The 15,588-nt window shown below is 40.8% G+C and overlaps 2 protein-coding genes across 2 annotated transcripts in view; one reads left to right on the forward strand and one right to left on the reverse strand.

Annotated features, from left to right (window-relative positions):
• Positions 1-1,616: 1,616 nt before the first annotated feature.
• On the reverse strand, positions 1,617-2,786 carry LOC104955854 (relaxin-3 receptor 1-like). Its single transcript, XM_010783243.1, has one exon. The coding sequence runs from the start codon at positions 2,745-2,747 to the stop codon at positions 1,617-1,619; it is 1,131 nt and encodes a 376-aa protein (XP_010781545.1). The 5' UTR covers positions 2,748-2,786.
• A 1,181-nt stretch (positions 2,787-3,967) lies between these two features.
• adamts7 (a disintegrin-like and metallopeptidase (reprolysin type) with thrombospondin type 1 motif, 7) overlaps positions 3,968-15,588 on the forward strand; it is a 59,961-nt gene continuing 48,340 nt past the window's right edge. The window contains exons 1-3 of the mRNA XM_010783238.1: positions 3,968-4,362; positions 6,887-7,254; positions 13,279-13,462. Coding sequence (XP_010781540.1) covers positions 4,242-4,362; positions 6,887-7,254; positions 13,279-13,462 — 673 coding nt within the window. The 5' untranslated portion in view covers positions 3,968-4,241. The remainder of the gene's footprint in view (positions 4,363-6,886; positions 7,255-13,278; positions 13,463-15,588) is intronic.

Genomic DNA, 15,588 nt, shown 5'->3' on the forward strand with positions numbered 1-15,588 from the left:
CCAAAGCACAATGAAATATTTGGGAAGTAATCAAATGAGCAATACAGTATAAGCTGCAGTGCGTTGATTGGTCTGGACTGCAGCTTGATTACTCACTCATTATCTTGAACGATTTGACGGAGTATAATTGAAAAAGTACAGCAATAAGAGAGTTTTTACCAAGTTCAATTTTGTGGAAGGTAATACAGAACATTAATGTTCTCTGGTTTTGTTAGACCTTTGTTTGCTCTGTAATTTTTATATCAGGGTTTTGTTTTCAATAATGACCTTATTTGGCTGCTCAAAAATGTCTCGGAGCCACCAGAGATCTGCAATTTCAATGAACCTGTGATTTGAGTCCACACTACGCCTTCTACAAAAGGTTGTATCCCAGGTAAATTGATCAGGTACAATAATATAGAGATTTATTGAAATTGCTATGCTGGTATTAAGCCTATAAATATGTATTTAGTGTTCAGTAAATATGTCTGTACTGGAAAAGGGTAACCTCTTCCTGAGGTGTCTTAATTTTGTTCCTTTTTTGTTTAGTTTTTTCCTTACATAAGAGACTAACAATATGGACTGACCATACAGCTTCCCAAACCTTGATGCTTTAGGTAAAAGTATTTTTGTACCTGTTGTGCTCATCACTGTACACCATCTCTGCAGAAATTGTGACGCTACACAAACCAAATTAGCCTTGGGGCACACAGAGTGAAAAACCTAGTGACAGTCAAACATTCATTAACACACAAACCTGGCAGTAGATGGAGCTTGAACCCAGGAGACTCCCTCCGCCCCTAGTTTTTCCTGCGTTGTGATTGTGCAATCACCTGAGGAGAACCTGTCCTGCACCACTGCCAAATGCCAAGTGACATCTGGACCCTCTGCATCCTCTCCCCTGGGTTAGCCTGAAACAGCCTTTGTCTTTGACAAGAGCTTGTGCTAAATAGGAATTTAGCATCAATAGCCTATAGGCTCCAAATGATCAAAAGTCGTTTGGAGGTTCAACGCTTCATTAATGCAAATAATTCCTTTATCTGAACCACAATGTGCCTGCCTCAGGGGTGCCATATTCTCCCCCTTTATGTGTGCACTGCTGAGCTGTCAATCTCAATAACGCATACATGACACTTCAACGTTTTTATTATGTCTGAAGCCAAAATAAATAACTTTAATCACATCCTCTTTGTGACAGGATGAAACAATAGACATTCATGTTATTCCATTAAGTGAGAGAAACCTTTCAGAGTAAAAACAGTGCATTTGAGAAAAATATACAACATATATATATATTTATATATATATATATACTCTTTTGTACATGCAGTTGTGGTTGAAAACATTTTCGACGTTTGAGGTTGACATTTGTATGTACACAATAGATAACATAAACCAAATGTACATGTCAATCTTCTACAACCTCATATATAAAAAAGTCATTTTGTGTAAGTTGTAGGAAAAAAAATCACACTGAGTAAATGTCCTCATGAGGACCAACAAGTTACAACATCCACGGTCACTATAACAAAAAATACAAGCGAAAGCTTTACCCACGACTCAGGACTGCTACAGATGGAAACAGGAGCAAATAATGAACAGCGTATGTGGTTTATTTTTCACCAAATGTACTGTATTCACCGGGTGTATATGATTTTGGAGCTGGGTACGCCTTTACGGTCTATGATTGACAGCGTGTACTCTTCATTGTTAATCACCTGGAGAGGCACTTCTCCCTGCGCAAAAGAGCGCGTCTCGCAGCCCCTTTTGGTGGTTGGAGTGGGGACTCTCCAAAACAGCCCGCCGAGCATCTTCCTGATCTCTGGCCTCATCAGACAGTAAAGCACTGGGTTCAAGCAGCTGTTTGCGTGCGCAAAGCACACGGTGACAGGGAACACATACGTGTGCACCATGTAATATGACTTGTCCCAGTCGACTGCGTTAAATTTGACCAAGACACCCCAGAAAGTCATTGCGTGGTTTGGCATCCAGCAAAAAAAGAAAGACAAAACCACTATAGCAACAGCTTTGGTGACCCTAGAGCTGCGTTTCGGGTTGCTGCTGTCCATGCTCCTCCGTTTTACAAAGCGCAGGAGCATTAGATAGTTAACAGAGACTATAAGCATGGGGATTATGAAGGCTATCAGTATTTTCTGGATATGATAGAGGGCAAGCCAGTCGTACCCCTCAGGAAACTTCAGCAGGCAGAGTTTTTCTCCAGCCACCACGGTGACGGTGGAGAAGATAGTTGTCGGAGCGGTGGCCAAAGTGGCTGCCACCCAAAGCACTGCGCACACCCACTTAACGCACCGTGACCTCCTGTACGATTTTTTCTTCAGGGCAGAGGCAACAGACAGGTAGCGGGTCACACTCATGGCAGTGAGGAAAAACACGCTGGCGTACATGTTCATCACGGTGACCGAGAGGATAATTTTGCACATGGCATCTCCAAACGGCCAGCTGAAGTCCAGCGCGGTGTCCACAGCCCAGAAGGGCAGAGTGAGCACGAACTGGAAGTCAGTCACTGCCAAGTTGATGATAAAAAAATTGATAGTTGACTTCTTTCGACCCTGTCTTACCCTCATGAGGAAAAATACGAGTAGATTTCCCACCAAACCAACCGCACAAACTACAGAGTACACCACGGAGATGAGTATCCTTAAAATGGGAGTGCCGTCCGCGCTCACATCGATGTCTTCAAAACTGAATTTGTCTCCACCAGGTGAACTTCTGTTCAGCGCACCGCTGTTGTTAAATGTGTCATCCATCGTTAAAGTTGGAAACGTTGGCTTTAGCCACTTTCTGCTGCTCGCACAGGCTTCACGAATAGAACTACCATGCGAAAGTGTCTCAACACTTTATCCCCATCCAATGAATGTGTGAGTGCTTTTATACAGGTGTGTTGCTCCTCTATCGAGCCACGATTGGTTGCATAAGACGTGACAGAGAAAGAGACGGTCAGTCATACCAGAGCAAAGTATCATGTATGCAGCAGCAACACAAGAGGAATGCTGCCGATGGTCTCCCTGAATATAACCTACATTAAGGTGTGACTAACTGCATGTCAGCTCATTAGGCCTGTGAAGTATTTAATTTTAATGTGTCGGATGAAGAAATTGCATATTTTTTCATCCAAACAATTCAGCAAAAAAAGACTTTAATTGAATCAGCTGTGTTGAAATATATTCTGTTTGTCATGTTGAATAGGATGATTTTTTTTCTATAGTTTTTTAAAAATATATATGGTTTCTACCTTGGCCAGGTCTCTCATATAAAATAGATATGTGTTGTTTATTTTAATTGGACTCCCTGGAAAAAAATAGGGTAAGAAAAAAAGCTACAAGCCAAGATAAGTGTATGTTATGTTGCTCCATTCAAATAATTTCATTTTATAATAAACGTATTAACATTTTATAATACATGTATTAAAATACTTCGCCTTGAGTATAGTTTCATGTGCCTTGCAGAAGCATTGTCCCTCATCGACTGGCCCTCAAGTGCCTCCATACCTCCACTAGAGGGGGCGCTAAGCCTAAACAACCGAAGTTTAATAACAAAGTAAAGGAGGAGTTTAGTGACCATGATGAGTATGTTTTCAGTACAGGCTTTATTCCACCTAAGTTAAGACATCTTGGTTACACAACTGCAACGTTTATTAAGATTGGGAATCTCGTAAACTGCTTTCGCCTGTTTCCTCCACCACTGAAGCTCCTGATCTGTCATAATTTCTCTGACTCCAAGTCAACGCAACAATATCGAGCCTGGTCCTCATGTGACCCACTGAAAACCCAAAAGACCTCAGATTCGAGAGCAACTGCCAATTACATTAAAGTACTACTTCCGATTTCTTGGGGTAGCATTCCCCTTTAAGCCCCCAGCCCAACAGAAAGATATCCCATTGTCTTAAGTCCACCCATCTGTGGGGGTGGCTCTGCGAAAGTTTGCAGACAACAGTTTGAAGCTGTCACTGGGCTGGCTATTGGTGGGAGACTGATGGAGGACGGAGGGGACAGCTACTCGGATGCAAACATTAACACAGACACACAGACAAGACAAGACAAGACAGAGTGAGAATGCAACAGAAACAGCCCGTGTTTAGGCCTTAAGTACACAAGTTGGTTGGGACTGTGACAGTTTAAGTGCACGCTCGCAACAAAGCGAAAAGTTCCTCCAGCCCACATGGAAATCATTTGAATTGACAATCGACGCGGTGTCAGAAAGGCGTTAAATGTTACCAAAATACAAACTACCGTCTTGACAAAATGACCCGTTTGGACTGCGGGCTTCACGCTTTTGGACAAAGAGGCTCCCCCATTCACCTCTTCATCGCACTTCTGACGGCCCTGGAAATCTGCATCACCTTGGAATTACCACATGAAGAAGGTTAGTGAACCTGAAAACAAAAATATTGCCACGTCCTCTGATATAGTGGCTGCTTTGTTTGCTCACATTTGTTTCAGAGCGGATCTAATTCATCATTAGAGTCAGGCCAGCAGTCCTCAGTGTGGAGGGGAGGCCAGCTGTGGCTTGTGTTTACAAAATGTTGGTCTGACCAAAGCAATAAAACCCAAGGTTTTGCAGCTATGTCTGCTAGCTGGAGAGACCTTCTTTCCATGAATCATCAGAGGTTTAAGCCCCAGGTGGGAGAGCATTGGTCCTGGCCCTGCCCTGGAGCCAAAACACAGACTCCCAGCTCAGCTGACACTGACCTCTGACCCCCCAAGTGAAGGTCAGGAAACAGCATTTCTCTTTGGGTATCTACAGGATGTATCGTCATTCTGCAAAATATGTCTAGTTGTGGGAGCCAGTAGATATTATCACATCAGAGCATTCACTCTCTCCCTCCTTGAAGAAAAACACCCCCGCCTCCACTCCTTGCACTTTCATCCTCTGACTCTCTCCGGATACCTAGTTTGTGGTTTGGATGTTAGAAGTCACCGCTCTCCTGAGATAACAGGCACAACAAGCACAAAGAGGCTGTCTCATCCTGTACACATCAAATGCAGCCCTTGAGAGTAAAAACAAGTACCGCCAGGCTTTATAGACAAGGATGTGTCACTAAGGGGAGGCACCTCCTGAACATTAACGATTTCAGGTAATAAATGTTGGCACATGGATCACTAAGTTTATTTTTGGACTACTAAGAACCCAAAGGTGACAGCTCATCTTGATTCAGAATTAATAGGAACCTGATCAGTGTGGCTCATTACGGGCACACTTAAAATCCAATTTTGGTCCCAGACCCCACATTAAAAACCACCTCCTCCAAGCTTAGATATTCATGCTTTTAAGGAGTCTTATTTTTGGAAATGTGATTTTTCTGATCACATTATAATTGAATTTCACTTTCCTTTCCTTTCCTTTTTGACCTGTACTGAAGGGCACAAATGCTTAATGAAAAGTCATATCTTATGGGTGTTTTGTTATTTAAGATGCTTCAATGCATTTTTACAGATGCAGAAAGTCCTTAAGGTCTTATGAAATACTTTGAATGCAAGAATCCTCACACCTGGAACTTGACTGCATACCAACATCGAGGCGGCATAAACATCTTTGCTTAGTAAATATTTAGAACATTTTAATCTCCTTCTGGGTCTAGACCTCCATCAAAAAATGCATACTGAGCTATGCTGTTTGAGTCAGTCACTCTACTATACTGGTGAACCAGCTAAAGAATGCCATATCAAGATGGACATAGGTCGAAATACTGATGATGATGATGATGATGATGATGATGATGATGATGACTGCACTCACAAGGCTATATTTTATTTATATATTAATTATAGTACACTAAATAAAACGTAATTTAGCTGATGCTTCTATCCAAAGCAACTTACAAAGCACCTCTACACAGCATGCGATGCCAAAAAGAGATATTTTGGGTTGAGTATCCTGCCCAAGGACTGCAGGGGATATATTATCTGCATATATGCCAAACACAGTGTGTCAGGGAATTGTGAAGGTCCAAGGGTGTCATTTGTACCGTGAGCTGTACAGAATACATGAGACCTATTCTGAAACAGCTATATTTATGACAGTTATTATTGCGAGTTTTTTTGCGTATGTGTATTGGCCACTTTTGTTGTTATGTTTTTGCGTGTGCATATAGGGATTGCTTGTATTCCCTCAAAAATAATATTATTTTTTCAGGGTAGTTTTATGAAAAGAATATTTATCTAAATATGATTTAAATACAGGGAATTACTTTATTATTAATTGCAGCAGTTGGCAAAGTCTGTTTCAAATTAGCTGTTGGCCTCTCCTCATCATGTGCAGCTCTCTTTGTTCTCAATGTGATGCAAAAAGTTTGTTGTGTTGGCAGCAGTTGCTGCTATTTTATGTCCAAACAACTTCTCTACTTTCTAAGTCTAACAAACTCCTCAGCAAAGGAATGCTAGCAATGTTACTTTTTTGCATTCGGCCATGCTTTTTATGCTGTAAATTGTAATGCATTTTGTATTTCTTCTTTACAAAAAGGGTCTAATCGCGTTGCTTCGGCTCAGACATTGGTTACTACACATGGTCCACACATTTTATTTACCCTTGCTCACAAAAGAGGCCTTATAAATGCAGCCTTTGATGATGCTGATTCAACTACTTCAAATCTTAGACAATCAATGAGATTCTCTAAATACATTTCACCAACTTTATGAAACCATGTAGATATTAGAGTAGAAAGTAACATATGCTAGTAGACTGTGTTCAGGGTTCAGGCACTGTATACATTGCAGCTGTATTCAAACATGAAAATGACAGATGAGACACCCATATGCGTTTGTTTAGAGCTTCCCCAGTTTTGTTTACAGCTTTACAGCCACTTTAATTATTTAATTACCCTTGTCTTTCACATGATTCATTCTCCAATCTGCTCTTACATCTTCTCTTCCCACCATGGCTTTGACAGAGAGATTGCAGCAGGATCTGCCGCAGTATGAAGTGGTTCACCCTACTCGAGTGGATGCCAGAGGTCACTTCCTGTCCAACTTCCTGTCTCACCATGCTAGCCGTGTACAGCGCCGGGATGCCTCAGAGGGACCAGCAGGCGTAGATCAAGTCTACTACCAGTTGTGGCACGGAGGCCACAGGTTGCACTTTAACCTCACACTCAACCCAAACCTGCTGGCCCCGGGCTTCCTGACCGAAAGGAGGTACGGTGGCCTGGAGGGGGCCAAGATTCATCCTCCTGGATTCTCCCAGTGCCACTTCTTAGGTAACGTCTGGGATGAGGCTGTTGGTAAAGGAAGCGCTGCCATAAGTACCTGTGATGGACTGGTGAGTAACTTTAAAAGCTTTGAGTCTATTTGAAGTTGCATTTCAAGTTAAACATAGAGCTGTCAGCTAAAGGCTCTATTAAAGCTGAGAAAAAGGATAGTTTGGAACCCTTATTGTGTGATTGTATGAAGTACTTATCCATACTGGCGGTCCCCAGTTTGGAAAAACACAACTAACAACATACAAGATTAATGTAGTCCTGTGCAGACGGGCAGCAGCAAAACATATTCAAGCCATCTAAAAAAATACAATATCGATGTAAGTGTCTGCTGTAAATAGAATATTTCCACAGCTTTTTCTTGATGTTAGATAATTGTTTCCAGCGGGGAATATAAGCAATTGTACCTACCTATCTACTATCTTCTATGCCACAAGACTCCATTAACAGAAACTTTAGTTTTATGTTGCAGAACACGGATATCGCTGCCTTGATCAGTGAGTCTGGATTCACCAAAGTCACACAGTAGCTGCCATCAGCGTAGGGTATACACTGAATCTGGACAAGTTCTGCATACAACCCCACTTCATACAATCCAAACCTATCACTTTTACTGTGTATTATACACCTATTTTCTCTCTTCAACATCATGTTCCCAAGCAGTAGAGCATATACTGTATTCATTTATTTGACACAGTCTATCATATGTAGGCATGCATTCAAACCAGCTTTAGTTCTGGCAGGAAATGTTTATTCATTATCCATTATTTTATAGAAGCACTTTCACCATATCATTTTTGAAGTTGAAAAACATACAGTGCATTTGCAATATCTCAGCAGTAATCTAACGATAGGCCGCAATCTGCTAACTCATATTTAAAGACGTGCAGCAAGCTTTTCATGTAGTGCTGCCTCTGCGAATGCAGATGTGTCATAAAAGGAAATATTTCTTACACTGCCAGTAGATAACTTGATTTTTAATTCATCACAGACCATTTATTAATCAAAGAGTTATCACATGCTGCAGTACAAACGCTCCATATCAAGTTTGGTCTATAAAGATATTTCCATGTAGCAATCGCACTCACCATCTCACAGTGACTGATTCATAAATACATCAGTGTAACTTTTGGTTCACAACCATTCTTTATGTAGTGTGTACTGTAGTTCTTATATTTTGTTATAATTACACAGAGATTTCATATTTTCAAACTGCATATTACACACATAAGAATTATTGAGACAGCTTCATCACTTTATTGTGATGCTTAAATGGAAAAACCTCCTTTCTGGAAAATTTGACACTCAATTTAAAGCATGTCATCTGACGCCCCTATCCCCATTTCTACGATATCATTAGTCCAATATAGAAGAAAATGCCAAAATCTTATGACGTGACCACTTAACAACATGGCACATTGATTTATTTTTGTGAATTTAGAAAATAACATTTTGCTTCAAGTGCACCAAATTCCCATTAGAACAACCCCCTATAGTTCTCTGTTTATACTCTGTGTGCTAGACCATTTTCAGCTGTAAAGCCATCCCTGGTGGGAATTTATTGAATTCTAGACTCGTTCTCTCCACTTTAAAGTAAACAAACACAGCCTTTAGCAAGTAGGAAAATAAAGGTGCTTTTTTAATTATAATTCCTTGATGGTGAATTCTGTTTTGACATTTATCTAAACCTTCCTCAAGAACGGTAGACAAGCCTCTGATGTTATTAACTCAAAGGGTGCTTTATAGTGCACCTGTGCAAGTTCTATTTGTGGAATTGGAAATATAAATAGAGTTAGGTATGGATTTAAAGATATACAGGAAACTAAACTTTGAGTTTTTGGTTTGCGCCTTCTGTAGAGCCTTATCAACCTTCTGCAGATGGTTATCCTTGAATCAATCATGCAAATGTGACTGCATATTTAGGAAGCTTTATTGGGTTGGCATCTATAATGTCATAGACTCTTGAAGTTTAAAGGTCCCATGTCATGGCCATTTCTACTGATCATAATTCCATTGTTGAGGTCTACTAGAATAGATTTACATTGTTCAATTTTCCAAACTCACATTGGTTTCTCATACAGCATCTCTGTATAGTATGTGTATTCACTCTCTGTCCTACACGGCTTGTTGGAGCTCCTGCCCCCCCNCGGCGCACCTACAGTGTAAGCACGCCACGGTTTTGCCGCTGCGAGGCTCCACTAGCACGCCCCCTCCCATCGCTTCACAGTTTTGTCGGTGTGTGTGTGTGTGTGTGTGTGTGTGTGTGTGTGTGTGTGTGTGTGTGTGTGTGTGTGTGTGTGTGTGTGTGTGTGTGTGTGTGTGTGTGTGGCTCCACGGATTGGACCAATGGGTCCATTTGGGTATGGTCACGTCACTGTACCCTGGAAGAAAAAGAGAATACACCAACGAGGCGTTCTGGGGCAGCATAGACAGGTCTTTTCTGTGTTAGACTTTTATTCGCTACAGGGTGTACTTTGAGGGTTTGTGACCTTGCAGACTGTTTACATCAAAACCTTCATAACACACAGGGGGACGGGTAATAACCGGAAAAGCATGACATGGGACCTTTAATATATTCCCATTTGATGAGCATTCATGCTGCTCTTTCTGTGTTTTCTTTCAAGTTTTAGGGCAGGGGGGATTGTTTTCTCACTCTTAGTCCATTCATTTTATGGTGATTAGTTGCTAACTGCACTGTCACATATCACGTCTCAGCTGCCAGTAGCAGAGCAGACCTCCTGCTGCTCTGTCCTCTCTGCTTCCAGGCTCTATGTGTTCAAAGATACTCCTCTGCTCAACACTGTTGGGACAGACTTTTGTTCTTCCTCCTGGCTTACATGTGGCTGGCCTTGGTTTGTTAACTTTTCACAAAGCATTTCCACCAACACAAATAGCAGTGACAGGTTTTTTCTTACTACATCCTGCTATTACTATCTTTAATTGCCATCGGCCCAACACTCGCCTAAGGAAAGCTGCTTTTTAGAAGCTGGAATCGTTGCAACTTGTACCAGATTGCACATCTGCCAGCTCTGATGTTACAATGAAAAGAAACAAACAAGCTTGACCATGTCTGCATGCTGTCTGCACACTATAGGCTACAGCTGGATGATTTGCGAGAGTTGCTGGCTGTTTTTGCAAAAACAATTTTGTTTCCTGCATTTTTCATATACATCTTTGCTTGCTTGCAGTCTTCTCCCCTGTGTTTGACGCATTGCTGTAATTCATGGCACATTGCATACTGTAGATCGCTGAAGCGTAATGCATTCACTTGAGATTTGCTTTTGCCATGTTTCTCTGAATAAACAAGATCATTTCTGAACTCCTAGAAAAAAAGAGCAGTTTTCTTTTTTAATGAATACTCTCCTCTGAATTCGTAGATGATCATTTTATAAATTTGACGAAACAGGAAAATTATTTAGTTTCAACTGAATTATTTAGTTTCAACTGAATTATTCAGTGACGTAATGTGAAATCACTTGAAGGACTGTACAGACAGTACCAGCGCTTTAGAGGTCCTAACCGCCACAGGGAACCTTTTAATGAAGTGGTCTGTGAGTGTACACACAAGAGGAAAATTAGTAAAATGCACACAGCTAAAATTTCACCTGGTTTCTAGGGTAAATCAAATGTTCTAAATATACCTGATAATGAATTAAAAACCTTTACAGACATTAATTTCCTGAATTTTACAACCCACTCACATCTGCAGACACATATTATCTACATTGGTGATGCTCTGCCAGGCCAGTGCAGCAGCCAGCTTCTTGTTTTGGGCTTTTTTCCTTCAGTCTGGTCTGCAGATAACACATGATCAGCTGGATTAATTTCCGTTATAGCCAGTTATGACCATATAAGACTTGATTTTCTTAATATTAGGGAATATTGTCCTGAAGATTTTCTTTCTTGAGATTAATTGTGATGACAAATGAGGAGAGACAGACCTGCACTTTATTTAATCTATTTTGAGGTTTCTTTGTGCACGGTTTTTTGTTTTGCTGTTTTTCTGCACAATTTTTGTATGAAGCGGAAGAAATGCACTTGGTTGTTGAAGAGCTGACAGTTGTGTGATCAGAAAATCTGCTAAAGTAGGTTGTGTGTGTATGTAAGTTTATGTGTGAATGTGTACATGAGTGTGTATAAGTGTGTGTTTGTGTTAAGATTCTGAAGCAGGATTGCTTTATGTGTAAATATGGCTTTAGACCTGCTTAGGTTAAGTGCTCCAACTAATATTCAAACTTTATTCACACATACACAGTGGCATAAACATCACAGCCATCAAATAACTTTAACTGTTGGAAGTCTAATACATACTGTACCTATTTGCTTTAATAACTAGTAATTAGAGAGTCTGACATATCTGTGTTCAACTAAACAAGCGTAATAAGTGATAATACACACCCCTGTCGGTATTGAGTATTTGGTGTACACTCTGTGGAGCAGCCCCTCTCATCACAACCTTCTGACCCATTACTGGGGAAGTTAGGAATCCCAGGATCTAAAAACGGTTATCATAGGAAACATGTGGCTGCACAGTAAAACATGCAAATGAGTACAATCGGTAATGAATCATTACATCCCAAGCGTCCTAAACATTTAAAAACTCTTATTGGTCAAAATATGCACAGACAGTATGTATGTAATTAGTGTACAAAAGCAGCTGACATCTTATCCTGTAGTGCCAAACAAATATCAGCGTGGAAACCAAGCCTGTGTATTTTTACATCCAAAAGATTGTATAGCCATATCCACAATACAAGAGTACAATCTTATTCTGTTGATGCAAAATACATTTAACATGATTATACTTCTCTTTTTTATTTTAATTTTTTTTTAATAAAACAAAATCAGGCTAAAGCTTTTGTTGTGGTGTTGTGTTTCTGAACCAAAAGCAAATGCTCTGTGTTGAAGCTGCAAGAAAATACACTGGATTTGATTTATTCCTCCCTAAAATATGTTTACTCCCTATCATAATGTATTCCTTGATTTACTTTTTAATATTTACTTGCACTATATTTTTCTGTTATTCTGTATTATTGTGTTGCACTTGGAGAAGCCTGTGACCTAAGATGTTCATCGACATAACTACTCTGTAGCTATGTTCGTATGACAAATAAAGAACCTTAACCTTGAACTTGATACAGTGACATCCTACGGTCCTGCAAGGTTTGGCTCAGGCTTAATAAAACACAATAAGCAACAAATGAGTCCCTGGTGGAATAAATGGTGTAGAGCTTGTGTTGTTGACGGTGGTGCAGGGACAGACTCACAGCACACAAACAAACTGAGTCCGAGGATGACAGTTGTTTACAGAGCAGAGGGCACATAACTGAAAGCAGTCTTAACAACTCAGCCCTGGACTGTATTTCAGCAATAGATGTTCCCCCGTGTGGAGTGATTACTTTATAACAGCAGTGAATGTCTTGTTTGCATTTCCCCTGTGTATTTGTGCTAAAAGCAAGAGTCATCTTGAGTAAAAACCTTATGTCGCATATTGCATATTGTGAAATATGCAACATAAGAAATATCACTTTGCTTGAATTGAATGTAAGAGGAACATTAATTTGCTTTTATTTGATTTAATTTGACCTCAGTTTCACTGCGTCCAGACCCTGCTAATGATGTTCAGAGTCATACTAAGAGACAGAAATGTCCACACAGCTGGGTTAGCTTTGTTACTGTATGTGTATGTGGCTCTACTTTCCCCATGTGGTGTCACACGTTAATCATAGCAGCAAGTCTGACCTTCACTGTGACCCTTTGACAGCCGAGGAGAGTTAATGGGAACAGAAGGTTGACAGGTATTAAATATAGTATTGAGTATGTAAGTGACTTTGGATAAAAGCTTCTAACATGTAATGTAATGTAATGTGTAATCCACCAATCTTTGCACCTCTTCAGTAAGGCAGTGTTTTACCATTTGCCCACTAGTTGCGTGTCTATTGTTAAAAAAAAGGTCAAATTACAGTAAATGGTCAATCGGTAAATGGTTTTGCTTGAAAGGCTGCTGAAATACTAATCTATTGTTGGGCGCATAGCTCATTTTAACCAGATGAAGTGAACTGACCTGCATCTTTTTTTTTTTTCAGACAGGATTGTTCAGGTTGTCTGATGAAGAGTATTTTATTCAGCCTCTGGAGAAGTCGAGCGATGACACGTCAGCAACTCAGGCCCATGCAGTCTACAAACGCCATGCGTCCCCCCCCTCCTGGAGTCCAGTGGTACAGCCCATCTCAGGGAAACAAGCTCTCAACGGTACCTGTGGAATCAAAGGTGAGTTCATTCTTGTATCACTGCACACGCTAAGCAATCTAATGCAAAGTAACACCATCTTCAAACCTAACAATACCTCAAAGTGTGTTTCTTGAAACTGACATATACCATCTAGTCAATCAATCAATCAATCAATCAATCAATGTTTATTTATATAGCCCAATATCACAAATGTTACATTTGTCTCAGTGGACTTCACAGTTTGTACAGAATATCAGTATGACAATACGACACCCTCTGTCCTTAGACCCTCACATCGTACAAGGAAAAACTTCCAGAGAAAACCCCACAGTTTAAAGGGAAAAATGGGAGAAACCTCAGGGAGAGCAACAGAGGAGGGATCCCTCTCCCAGGACGGACAGACGTGCAATAGATGCCGTGTGTAAATTGAAAAGATAATACATTTGCAACATAGGTAGTCCAAATGTTTGGAAATGCATGTGTGTATAATAGGAAGATGAATCCACGAGGATATCCATCCAGGACTTATGATCCAGGACCACAGCCACGACTCAAGATCCAGGACTCGCGATCCATGACACAGGACCGCAGGATCATCCATGACTCTGGATCCCGGCGTATATAGACACCAAAAAGAAAGAAATTTGGGGAAGCTGGGTTAATCGGAACATGAGAGTACACAGATATAAACAGAGAGAAGGAAGAAGTAAGATGTCCCCCGACAAACTAAGCCTATATCAGCAAAACTAGGGGCTGAATCTAATCAGCCCTAACTATAAGCTTTATCAAAAAGGAAGGTCTTAAGCGCACTCTTAAAAACGGATAGTGTGTCTGCCGTCCGAACACAAACTGGAAGCTGATTCCACAAAAGTGGAGCTTGATAAGAAAAGGCTCTGGCTCCCATTGTACTTTTAGAGACTCTAGGAACAACCAACAACCCTGCATTCTTGGAACGCAATGCCCTAGTAGGACAATAGGGTATAATGAGTTCTTTAAGGTAAGATGGCGCCTGCCCATTAAGGGCTTTGTAGGCGAGAAGAAGAATTTTAAATTCTATCCTGTGTTCTATAGGCAGCCAGTGTAAGGCAGCCAGAACAGGAGTAATGTGGTCCCTTTTCCTAACTCTGGTTAGTACACGAGCTGCAGCATTTTGAATCAGCTGAAGCGACTTGACTGACTTCTTGGTACACCCTGATAATAAGGAGTTACAATAATCCAGCCTTGAAGTAACAAATGCATGGACTAGTTTCTCTGCATCGTTTTGAGGCAAAATAGAGTGATCAAATCCACTTGCATAACGACTGTCTTCTTAGGCGCTGCTGAAGTCACGAAGTGCCTGGGCTTCTGGAGCAGCGGTTCGTAGGACTTGGCTGCACTTGTTGACGAGGAGCCATGACTGGGTGTCTGGAAGTGGCCGTCGTGATACATTCTAGGTCAAAAGAGTTGAGACTGCTCCGTGAACTTTGCACGTACTGACATTCAACATCCACACAGAGCTGTGGACTGATCGTCGACAAGCATAGCACATGTAGAACAATCATATCTGAGACATGGGTAGTGAGTGTACTTGCCATCCAAAATCAGTTAAAACATTTGTATCACCGAATCGAGCGAAATACCTCAGTAATTCACCACAAATTTATATTTTCATTGAGGCCTCGTCGGCAGATCAGATTCCACGACGCGTAGCGGGATCCTGAAGGGTGTTATTCCAAGCATGAAGGCGTGTTATTTTCATAAGGAACAAGTCGCTGTAAATTATCCCGCTTATTACATGGCACATTCTCACAAAGTAAAACATGACTCCAATATATATTGAATGCTTTTTGGACGTTTTGAAATGTTTTTATTGATTTAAAAATAGTTGTATGTATTGATTAAATTGACATGCGTCCCTAAGAAAAATAGCCGTTGTTACCGTTTTTTTCAAAAAGTCTGATAAACGGCAGCTCTCAGCTGTGTATTTACCATTAGAGTCTATGGTAAATACCAGTCTATGGGCATAGACTGGTATTTACCAAGGCGGCAAACTCTGGGCCCTTCCGGGAATCGAATCGGGAAGTGCCTCAAACTGCAGTTTATCTAGTGGCCAGTAGGAGCAGTCTGCAGAAAGGGAGCAATTTCCATAGACCCCAATGTTTAAAATGCCCAACTTTAACAGCAGA

This window comes from Notothenia coriiceps, unplaced genomic scaffold, assembly GCF_000735185.1.
Source record: "Notothenia coriiceps isolate Sejong01 unplaced genomic scaffold, NC01 NC01_scaffold00024882, whole genome shotgun sequence".
Taxonomy (NCBI): domain Eukaryota; kingdom Metazoa; phylum Chordata; class Actinopteri; order Perciformes; family Nototheniidae; genus Notothenia; species Notothenia coriiceps.